This window comes from Halichoeres trimaculatus, unplaced genomic scaffold (assembly GCF_033239565.1).
Source record: "Halichoeres trimaculatus isolate MK-OKI-2021-1 unplaced genomic scaffold, fHalTri1.1 fHalTri1_scaffold_3, whole genome shotgun sequence".
Taxonomy (NCBI): domain Eukaryota; kingdom Metazoa; phylum Chordata; class Actinopteri; order Labriformes; family Labridae; genus Halichoeres; species Halichoeres trimaculatus.
Window position 1 is genome coordinate 18,400,604 of NW_027437181.1, and position 11,993 is coordinate 18,412,596.

General features: G+C 39.2%; 1 protein-coding gene across 1 annotated transcript; it reads left to right on the forward strand.

Moving 5' to 3' along the window:
* Positions 1–1,277: 1,277 nt before the first annotated feature.
* LOC141787865 (switch-associated protein 70-like) lies at positions 1,278–8,522 on the forward strand. Its single transcript, XM_074666559.1, has 12 exons — positions 1,278–1,485; positions 2,244–2,384; positions 2,910–3,083; positions 3,207–3,431; positions 3,830–3,976; positions 4,184–4,292; positions 4,407–4,588; positions 5,682–5,789; positions 6,300–6,466; positions 6,729–6,927; positions 7,296–7,392; positions 8,058–8,522. Exons 1-12 carry the CDS (start codon positions 1,390–1,392, stop codon positions 8,174–8,176), a joined length of 1,764 nt encoding a protein of 587 aa, XP_074522660.1. The 5' UTR covers positions 1,278–1,389; the 3' UTR covers positions 8,177–8,522.
* Positions 8,523–11,993: the final 3,471 nt, after the last annotated feature.

Here is an 11,993-nt window from a genome sequence, read left to right on the forward strand (position 1 = left end):
GAAAAGAGTCCAATTTTGGCTTAAAAATTCAACAGAAAATATTTGCAGGACCAATTAGGAAAAGAAGGGGTGTGTCTTGTTTCTTCACTACACCTCAATGTTTCAAAATTGGTTTCAGGATAATTGGTCACTTAACATGGAAGCTATTGAAGAAAAAAGTCCAATTTTGGAGTAAAATTCAACATTTTTTTTTAAAGGACCAATTAGAAATAAGAAGGGGTGTGTCTTATTGTTAAAATGTTCAGCTATTTTTTAAAATTGATTTCAGGATAATTGATCACTTAACACGGAAGCTATCGAAGAAGAGTCCAATTTTGGCTTAAACATTCTCAAAAATTTAGAGGACTTATTAGGAATAAAAAGGGGTGTGTCTTATTGTTCTAATACATCTCAATTTTCAAGATTGATTTTAGGATAATTGGTCACTTACCAAGGAAGCTATTGAAGAAGAGTCCAAATTTGGGTTAAAATTCAACAGAATTTTTTTTTCCAGGACCGATAACAAATAAGAAGGGATGTGTCTTGTTGCTTCAATACACCTCAATTTTTCAAGATTGATTTCAGGATAATTGGTCATTTAACATTGAAGCTATTGAAGATAAGAGTCCAAATTTAGCTTAAGAACTCAACAACAACACAGAACATTTTTTGCAGAACCAAATAGAAATAAGTAGGGCGTGCCTTATTGTTACAATGTTCAGTTATTTATTAAGATTGATTTCAGGATAATTGGTCACTTGACTTGGAGCTATTGAAGACAAGAGTCAAATTTTGGCTTAAAATTTAATGCAAAAATGTTGGGGTCTCATTAGTTATTAAAAAAGGGGTGTGTCTCATTGTTTAAATATGCATCTATTTTTCAATATTGATTTCAGGATAATTGGTCACACAACATGGAAGGTACTTAAGAAAAACTGCCTTATTGTGGATTTTAATTTGTAATTTATTGACGGTCCCTTGTTTTCAGAACCTGATGATAACAGCGAGGTACTGAGTAAACTTAACCTCATTGCTGCTGCCAATACTGGATATGAAGAGAGGGAAGGCACCGTCTTGTATCTGTGCCCCTAGTCTCCCCTACTCCTCAACAGTTTGAAAGTGTGTTTTCCATCCTGGTGGTTTTAACAACGTGGCAGGGAGTAAAAAAAATCAACATTTTGATGATAGAATAGAAAAGAACTTTATTTGTCATTGCAACCAGTACAACGAAATTGCAAATTAAATTGATGATTATGAAGTAAACGTTATGTGGCGCTATTTGCACATGTGTATTTCCTGCTGCGCCTCAAACACCGTGAATGAAAAGCAGAGTTAGTGACAAACAGCCTGACACAGACACGGTGACTGACAGACACAGAAAGACCTCTCTTAGAAACGCTCTGGATCAATATGTGGCATCGTGATGAGCTCCTAAAAGCCATATGGCACGCCTTCACAGCACTGGACGTGGATCACCGTGGAAAAGTTTCAAAGTCTCAGCTAAAGGTACGTTTCAGTTCTGGTTTCTATTTTTTCTAGGATCAGCTGTGTATGAACAGACACTCAAAACGTCATTTTTAAACGTTTTACGTCACTTGAAACGTTACCTGACAAATGACCTTTTTTCTAGACCACCAGCCATGTGGCTATGTAATATTATAGGATATTTATTTCTCCAACGAACGACGCACATCTCATGCTTACTCCTATATTTTACGACATAGCAGCGTTTAAATACAGTTTGACAACTTATCTGTTAATAAAAGCCCATTGTTTCAGATTATGTAATGACAAAACTGAAAGATACCCATGCATACAAATGGTTTATCCAGACTTACTTTACACAATATACTGGAAATTCCTACCAGTGTGAGCCAATACCAGTAGAAAGGTTGAATTGAGTATATTTTACTTCTTATGATGAAATAGACATTAGAAAACATTCTCAAAGTTGCCTTGCTGAAGCAAATTCCCCATATAGATTTCACAATGTCTTGGTATTATCTTTGAGCATTTTTAAACTGAAGTAAACCAGACCAGAGAAGTGAAAGCACACCTTGAAGGGCAGAAGTCATGCATGGTCAGTGATGCTCTTCGGTGTCAAAACCTGAGACTAATCTTTAGCCTTAACTTAAACATAAACATGTACACTTTTTTTTTCATTTTGCAGGATTTTCTTTTGGGCTAAAAATGTGTGTCTTACCAGCAGTACTCGTTTCCTAATGTGTTTTCTAATGTATCATATATAAATTGTGCTTGTGTAGGTGTTGTCTCATAACCTGTGCACGGTGATGAAGATCCCTCATGACCCTGTGGCTCTTGAGGAACATTTCAAAGATGATGACGAGGGGCCTCTCTCCAACTACGGCTACATGCCTTATCTCAATAGGTTTATTCTTGACAAGGTGGGGACAAAGATGATACAACATAGCAGAAAAGGTCTTTATAATCCTTAATGATGACCATGGCTTTATTATTGTGATGGTGTCTAAATAATGAAGCTCAAACAGCAGTCTTACTTTTTATTTTAAATATTGTTCAGATGATGCTCTCAGATGTGAAATATTGAGCTTCCACTGTAATTATGTTTTGAGTAATGTGGAAAAAACGGATGGGAGTCAAATTGAAATTTGCCCTACATTGTAGTAAGTGCAATGAATAACTCTGTCCACATTTGCTGAAGACTAACAGCTCTACCTCCAATGTCAGTGAACAAACTGCTTGAGTTTCACTCCTTGCACTCAGAAGCTGTACTCTTGCCTTTCCCCTGAAAGGTCTGACTTGAATAGAAATGAGGCATTTAATGACGTCAGGTTTGTACCTCAAATCAACAGACTGGATGTTTTGAAAGGAGACAAACTCTGGTTTTCTGCTTTACATTTTTTATAACACTAACAAGGCTGACAAGGATTGTGTACTTTTGTTCACAGGTGCAGAAGGACTTTAATGTAGTGGAGTTCTACAAGATGTGCTGGACACTGAGTTATAAGAATAATATCTGCACTAAAAATCTTCTCATCTTAGAAGATGATGCTTTCAAAGTCTGGTGCATTTTCAACTTTCTGTCAGAGGACAGATACCCTCTGGTTATTGTTATCGAAGAGGTGAGAGAGATGCTTGCATTGGTTATCATAGAGTTTGTACCAGTAAAGACGTAAACACAGAACACACACACATATTTAACCTGCTCCAACAAATTTAACTCTTTTGTCTGTCCATCTTGTCAGATTGAGTACTTGGTGCAAAAACTGACAGAGGCCATGGCGAGTGGATGGAGTGAGGAGAAGTTTGTGGATTACAAGCAGCAGCTGCATGCTAAGAAAACATGTCTGACTGCCTGGGAAGTTATCGAACTAGTGGGGACAAGTTACTTCTGGCAAGTGAATCGCCAGACCCTGTCTATGGGCATCAACGAGGTCTTCCAGGAACTCATACTGGACGTGCTCAAGCAGGTAAGACGGGGCATTGAAGAAAATCTGCACTTTATATGCTGCAATTATCCCACTGATGTTGACATAAAGACACAAAATTTAACTTTTTAGGGAGAAAATAATGCAAAGAATGTAAAATTTTCTCCTAGAGTAAGATGTTATTTTTAGTATATCAAAGGGGTTATGACTGAATATTATGCTTTCTCTCTTTGCCTTCAACTTCAACTTTAACTTCAACTTTATTTTATTTGTATGGCACTTTTCATGCTTGTGCAACACAAAGTGCCTCACAGAGGATAAAAACAAAAGGCAAGACCAAACAAACAAAAAAACAAAAACAAAGGAATACCATTAAAACCCCAAACCTCCCACCCTCACAAATATACCCATACATCATACTGTATTTCTGTTCTTTAAAGGGATACATGATGAAAAAGGGCCACAAAAGGAAGAACTGGACTGAGCGCTGGTTTGTCCTTCGACCCACCTCACTGTCTTACTACATCTGTGAGGATCTGATGGAGCAGAAAGGAGAAATCGCTCTGGACCAAAACTGCTGTGTAGAGGTCTGTCACTTGGTTTATGGTAGGATAACTCTATTAACAGTGCACAGTAACTATATTTGAGTGAAGCTCTGTTGACTAACTTGAGGTATTAAACTGATTGTAAGTGATGAATTCTGACAAAATGACCAAGTTAAAAAAATGTTTACATTCCTCTAAACATGATTTCATCTCTAATTTAATGTGCCTTAATGTGCTTTTCTCTTTCAGTCTCTGCCAGACAAAGAAGGAAAGAAATGTCTGTTTATCATCAAGTGCCCAGATAAAAGCTTTGAGATCAGTGCATCAGATAAAAAGAAGAAGCAGGAATGGATTCAAAGTACAGTCAACATAAACACTGTCGTAATGCATACTTTAATCTCAACGATACATGAATGATCAGATTCTTTAGACAGTAAATCAAAAACTGGCTCCCCTCTCACTCTCTGTTTAGCTATCCAAACATGCATCCAGCTGCTGATGTTGGGGCTGCTGTCCCCTCACCGTGAGGCTCGATTAAGGCGCAGGGAGCTCCGGCAGAGGCAACAGGCCGAGGAGGGGCAGCTGGTGGAAAGGATGAAGGAGCTCCAGGCAGCCAATGAGCACAAACAGAGGCAGCTGGAGGTTATGAAGAAGGTCAGTTACAAGGAGGACCTTTTCACTTTTTTATCCATTTGTCCTGGCTGATCACGAGTAGACTGAGTACACATCTAGCCTGACTTTGTCTCCCAGAGCATTTTCATTATTTATTTTTAAAACAGGCACAACCTCCCCATCCAGATTAAAAGTATATTTTGTATATATTAGAAATGCAATCTGATAGGGATGCAGATTTGGCTTAGCGGTTTTGGTCCCACCCCATGGGTTTCCCCTTTGAATGGGGTGGTCCAAGTTCAACTCTAGCCTCTCATGCCTCACCCCACTCATGACCAGTTTCCTGCTCTACCCACTCCTCTTCTCTGATTAAAAGCGTGAAAAAGCCCCCAAGAAATACATTTAAAATGCAATCTAATATAAATGAATCTTCAAAAAACTCAGATTCTCTGTAACAGTCTTAAAGATTAACATGCTATACAGGCTCCACATTGTAATCATCCTTTTTCTATTAGGCTGTTGCATTTTTTATGTGAAAAGAACAATAATGTCAGATTTAAGTAAAGAAGAAACTAAATAAGAGCTTGAGTTTAAAATTGATAACTCAGGATAACATATACTAGAATAAATTGTATGAGGGTTCTTCTATTTTCAGTTGTTGAACACCATCTCTTTAGCTACTTCTCTCTGGGTTTGCATGACTCTATTACTTATAAAAACATTCAAACCTCTCCTAATCATGTAACTCAGAGTTCAGTAATCCTGAACACCCATGCAAATGAAATGAAATGATTCAACACCTCTGGAAAGGGAAGAGAAACCTGCTTTGCAAACCAATGTGATTATCAGTCACAGACACCTGCAGCCACAGGGAGGCGTGTCATGGAGGGCGTCTCAGGCTGCAGCAGATTCTCACTTCTTCTTTATAGAAACCAGTTGTTTTGTTAAATGTGAGATTGTCATTTATATAAATTATATATATATATATATATATATATATATATATATATATATATATATATATATATATATATATATATATATATATATATATATATATATATATATAAACACTATATAAACTGTTCCCACTCTCAGGAAAATTATCAGCTCTTTCCTCTTTTGTGTGCGTCAGAAAATGGAAGAAGCTGAAGCGGAAGCTGTGATGGAGGAGCACAGAAGGAAAAAGACTCAGTCAGACCTTCAGGATCGCTACAAACTGGACCTGGAGAGAGAGAAAATGGTAACTGTTGTTCCTTGTTCTACCTCCCACAGCCTTGACACTTTGAGCTGAACATCACGCAACAAATGCGTCGACATACTTAAAAAAATGTTTGTTTTAGCAATATTATCTTTTTTTTGGTCCATTTTAGTGTCCTGGTAAAGTTACCATCAGGCCTCTGTCCTTCCAGTTAATGCAAGTTAAAGAAATAGCAGAAATGGTGAATCACGTGAGGCTGAGTCAGCTTTTGTCTCAGTGTCAGCTGCACAAACTTGTGAATCATAGTTTTAGTACACTTTGTGAACAGAAAAAAGGCTTTGTAAGATCCAAAAACTTAACTGCTGATTCAAGAGACATTAAAACCTTTAAAACTTTAAAGCTCCTTCAAGTTGGAAGCAAATTAAAGAAAACTCAGCAAATATTTACTCAAGTGTAAGGATTTATTGTTGATGTCTATATTATGGCTTGGATTAAAGAGTACAGTGTGTCTGGTCTGTGTGTGTGTGTGTTTGTGTGTGCACGCTGAGTCAGGTGCGGCAGCAGATGGAGGAGCAGGTGGCTCAGAAGTCGAATGAGCTGGAGCAGTACCTGCAGCGTGTCCGGGAGCTGGAGGACATGTACCACCAGCTCGAGGAGGCATTGGAGGACGAGAGGCAGGCCAAGCAGGATGAGGAGGCCATGCACAAGCTGCAGTCCAGGTTTCAGATACACACACACACACAAACAAATAAGTTGTTGAAATAAGCTGAAACAGACAGTCTGATGTCTGAATTTTGTCTGTGGTTTGTGTGAAATTAATGCTTTAAATAAAGACATGTACAGCAAATTTTCCACTCAGTATTTGGTCCCCCCCGTTCTCGGCACTAACTCCTTATGCCCACATCGTCTGAACAGGATATAGGTGGATAGAAAGTAAACAAAGTAACAACTTGCAACATCACTGAACTAATTTTACCACAGGCTGCTGGAGGAAGAGGCAGCAAAGAGGGAAGAGCTGGAGCAGATCCACCTGCAGCAGCAGAGGCTGCTGTCTCAGACCGAAGCTGAGAAACAGGAGCTAGTGGTTCAGCAGCTGGCCAAGGAGAAAGACCTACAGGCAGCTATGATGCAGCTGGATAAACTGGGGAGGGAGCGAAGAGGAGCACTGGAGGAGTATGAGGTCAGGGAGCACACGTGGAAGTTCACAAAAACAGAAACTCTATGTAGAAATCTACTGATGGAGTGGAAAAAGTTTCTTGGCATTAGAAACTGTTTTGCAACAGAAATTTGTTTCCATTACCTCAAGAATGTTTGTATTATGTTCAACGCATATGAGGTCCTGGTTTAGCCCCATTTAAAGTAGCAACTGGCATCTAACACTTTCCCTCCCCACATTTCCTCTCTCCTTCAACCTCTCCTATTTAATAGATGTGAAAAATAACCTTTGCTTGTTGAAGTGTTTTTTTAATTTCTCAGATGTTCCATAGTTTGCTCTGTTAACCTGACCTTGTCACCCTCCCTCTTATTTTCTTTTTATTTGTTATACAGAAAGTATCACGGAAGCTTGAGCGAGCAGCCAACAAGACAAAGACCTGGAAGGACAAAGTGGCAAAGCATGAGGGGCTTGTGCGTCTCATTCAGCCAGGTAGGACCCAGATTTTTTAACTGTGTGCCCTGAAGTTGATGGAAACATGATCAATTTAGGACACTTCAGTCCTCCACAGTTTTATTTTTGGCTAAAGAATTTTGACACCACCGTCAATTTATCTCTTTCTTGTTTTTATATAACAGTACTTCTATGTGATAGGTGACAAGAGTCCACAGTTTTTCTAGATTGGTGTATCAAAAAACAACAACAACAACAACAACAACAACAAAACACCACGCTAAACAGCTGGTGGATAAAAGTGAAGTCAGTTTTAAAGAAAGTTATCTGATTTCTCTCTTGATTTGCTCTCATGTTACTTGGGACTTTTTGGTTTCCAGAAATAGATGCAAGCCCACTTCAGTTATGTTGTTATCACAATAACCAGCCTCTTATTCAAATTCAGTTTCTGCTAGCACCAGAGAACTGAGATGTCTAAGGCAAAGTGCTACCACTTCTTACCAGCAGATTGTTGCTCATTATCAAACGCATATGGATATAATATAAAAGTGGGAATATTTTGGTTATGGAGTTGAGCTAACACAGTGAGTATTTTGTTTGGTCTGTGCCCAGTTTACAAACTTACTTCCCAACAAACTCCACTTGACACGCTACTTTTTGTAATTTGTCAAAAAACTAACTTTTTCTTTAATCTGGTGTTTCAGGTGACAAAGCCCCACAGAAGATCACTAACTGGGGTCCTGCTTCATTTACTGACGCTGAGCTGGAGCTGAGGAAGAAGTCATGGCAGGAGAGGAAGAAGCAGGACGCTCAGGATCAGTGAAAATGACAGGATGGCTGGATCACACTGATGAGGAAGATTGACTTAAAATTTACTCTCAAGCCAGTAGTGTCATATTTAAGACCCTGAAGAGGTTTAATAACAGGAATTATCGAAGCCACAGTATAGTAGCCTGATGACTGATTTGCTTTGCTGTAATGTAAACTAACACTGAATGATCTTCAAGGTCTATTCTACTAGACTTTTCTGGAGCACTGCCTTCATTCGTTTTTGACACAAGAATTGTCTCTTATTAATAGTTTTTACAAGTTTTATGTTTTTTACAAGTCATGTTATGCAAATGCAAACCAGGGGGATTAATATGCTGTTAATTGTCAGCCGGGTTTAACAGTAGTTTAACAGAAGTTAAGCATATGTTACAGTCATAACCTGGAGTCTGAAAATTGTAATAAAACTGCTTGTATTTTAAACATGCTTGTATCTCTTCATCTCAGAGTGCCAACACTTCATGTTTCAAAAAACTAGATTATTTTTGTAATTGCCCAGAGTGTCCACCAGGTGTCAGCATATGTACAGGATCCTTAAAATGAGTAGAGTGCTGGTGCTTCAAACACATGTGGCAGCTGTCATCAGCAAAAGCCCACAGCACTCACAAACACATTTGTCTTTTGTTTACACACTGAAAAGCACGGCATATTGAACATTTTTAAGATTGTGTTAGAAGCCTCAGTGTTCCTTTTAACTGGCTGAAGATTTTGCTGCTTCAGCTTTAACTGAGGCATACAACAGTTGAGTTTGAGGTTATGACCCGGTCTTCAACATGTAACAAGTATCCTTTTCATATGATGTGCTGAAAGAATATGGATGGATGTGTGTTTAAATATCTCCTCCATTTTTTGTTTTAGAAACCTGAAGATGCTGTCTTAAGTATTTAAGAAACCATTCATTATAGAAATTCTTACCTCTCCTCTCAAAAACATCTTCTCATTAACAGACTGATAAACAGAGCTAGAACATAGGGTCGTCAGTTTACCAGTGAGTCACATGGGGGCGTTGGCAGAGTTGTTAGCCTAAGTTTCAGAGTTGTAAAGGTCATCAGTCGTCTAAAGTCATCCTAAGTACAGTTGTTGCTTAAAGTTCTTAGAATAATTGGGGTCACATGATCTCTAATGTGAGCGCAGCCTTACCTATTTAGACAGAGTTCAGAACTGTGTTGTATGTTGAGACAAGTTGTGTTTGAGGCCATCACCTCTGTAAATGAAAAATTGTTCAAGTTTAATATGGGTGGCATTCTTGACTTGAGATCTTCTCAGTCAAGAATCTGATCATTGTTGATGTCAAAAGGGGAAAAATATATTTTTTTGTTTGTTTTGGATGAAATTCTAAAGAATTTTCAATAAACATAACATAGTGCACACACACACACACACACACAGAAACAGGCTGACCACAACCGACAGAACACAACCGCACAAACAGTATTGAAATTAATGCCATTCAGTGCCAAAAAGACTGCAGTGAGCTGTTTATTGGGCAAACGAAGCAACGGCTCCACAGACACAAAGCCCTGCGCAGAAGAGCCAGCTCCTGGAGGACTCCACCGTACATTAACATCTTAAGGACAAGAGGCACTCTGACAACAGCTGTAAGGTGGTGACATCAGAGACCGCTTATCTTATCACATCCTGCTCAAACACATGGCATTGTATTGCATGGGTTTGTATCACATGGCTTTTTAACGCATCGCTTCGAAAAGCATCACTTCGTATGGCATCACTTCATATGGCATTGCTTCGTATGGCATTGCTTCGTATCGTATCGCATCGCATAGCTTCGCTTCGTATCGCATCAATTCGTATCACATCGCTTTGTATGGCTTTGCTTCATATGGCTTTGCTTTGCATCACCTCATATTGCCTTATATCACCTCCCTTCACATCCCATCACCTGACTTTGTATCGAATCGTTTTGTATTACATTGCATCACTTCGTTTCCAATCATTTCGTATCGAATCATTTCGTATCGAATCATTTCGTATCGAATCATTTCGTATCGAATCATTTCGTATCGAATCATTTCATATCGCATCGCTTTGTATCGCATCGCTTCGTATCACATCAAATTGCATCGCTTCGTATCACATCATATTGCATCGCTTCGTATCGCATCATATTGCATCGCTTCGTATCGCATCATATTGCATCGCTTCGTATCGCATCGCTTCGTATCGCATCGCTTCGTATCGCATCGCTTCGTATCGCATCGCTTCGTATCGCATCGCTTCGTATCGCATCGCTTCATATTGCATCGCTTCGTATCGCATCAATTCGTATCGCATCAATTCGTATCAAATCGCTTTGTATGGCTTTGCTTCATATGGCTTTACTTTGCATCGCCTTGTATTGCCTTATATCGCCTCCCTTCACATCCCATCGCTTCACTTTGTATCGAATCGTTTTGTATTACATTGCATCACTTCGTATCAAATCATTTCGTATTGAATCATTTCATATCGAATCATTTTGTATCGAATCGCTTCGTATTGCAATGCTTCGTATTGCATCGCTTCGTATCGCATCGCTTCGTATCGCATCGCTTCGCATCGCATCCCTTTGTATCGCATCATATTGCATCGCTTCATATCGCAATGCTTCGTATCGCAATGCTTCATATCGCAATGCTTCGTATCGCAATGCTTCGTATCGCAATGCTTCGTATCGCAATGCTTCGTATCGCAATGCTTTGTATCGCATCAATTTGTATCGCATCGCTTGGTATCGCATCGCTTGGTATCGCATCGCTTGGTATCGCATCGCCTCACTTGGTATCGAATCGTTTTGTATTACATTGCATCACTTCGAATCGAATCATTTCGTTTTGAATCATTTCATATTGAATCATTTTGTATAGAATCATTTCATATCAAATCATTTTGTATCGAATGGCTTCGTATTGCATTGCTTTGTATGGATTTGCTTCATATGGCTTCACCTTGCGTTGCATCACATCGCCATGTATCGCCATGTCTCGCCATGCATCGCGTTGTATCGTGTTGTATCGTGTTGTATCGCGTTGTATCGCCTCATATCACCTCGCTTCACATCCCATCGCTTTACTTTGCATCGTATTGCTTTGTATCACACCACACCACATAGTCCTGTGGTTTCACATCAGGAAAAGAAAAAGTGACCTTGTGCATCTTCAGTCACTGACCTGCTTGTATGACGAGCCTTTGTGCCGTGCAGTGACGTTACTGTTCCAGTAATCTCCAAACAGATGAATCGCTCTATATCATCTTTAAGCAGAGATGACTTGTTCTTCTGCGTCGGAGTGTCAAAACAAATCATTGTGTTCAACAAAGGACCACTGTCCTCACACGTACACCTCACCTTTGTTTTACCTCATGTTTCAGCGTAAAATGAGAACGAGCTACAGGAACCTTGTAGCTATCAGCTGTTGGTCTATCGTCTGTCTGGCGTCTGCCACCCCCCACAACGTGTGCCTTAACTTTTGCTTTCTCTAAGAGCACCTTTACTTTCTCCTCTTGAGACAGTTCACGTTGAGTTCAAAGTTGTCAGAGCAGGAGATGAGATAAGTACCTGCATTCATTCTCAGATCTCTTTATACTGGCATGTTTCTGATAAGATCAGGTATAAAGACAGATTTCCCAAACCTCTGAGCTCATACTGTAACCAGGAATGTGCTAAACCACCCAAACAGATCATGTCATCCACCCAGTTTCTCCATTTTTGGACATCTTTATTTGTATGATTGACAGTTTTTTAATTTGTGAACCCAAAAAACATAAAACTTTAGATAAAATACTGAATCACTCAAAGAGATTAGAATGATCAGCTC

Bases quoted from the DNA above. Each gene is read 5' to 3' on its own strand.
- LOC141787865 (XM_074666559.1), top strand. From the start codon at position 1,390: ATGTGGCATCGTGATGAGCTCCTAAAAGCCATATGGCACGCCTTCACA. The intron at 2,385-2,909 runs GTGGGGACAAAG...TTTTGTTCACAG, and splicing joins ATAGGTTTATTCTTGACAAG to GTGCAGAAGGACTTTAATGT. The intron at 3,084-3,206 runs GTGAGAGAGATG...CCATCTTGTCAG, and splicing joins TGGTTATTGTTATCGAAGAG to ATTGAGTACTTGGTGCAAAA.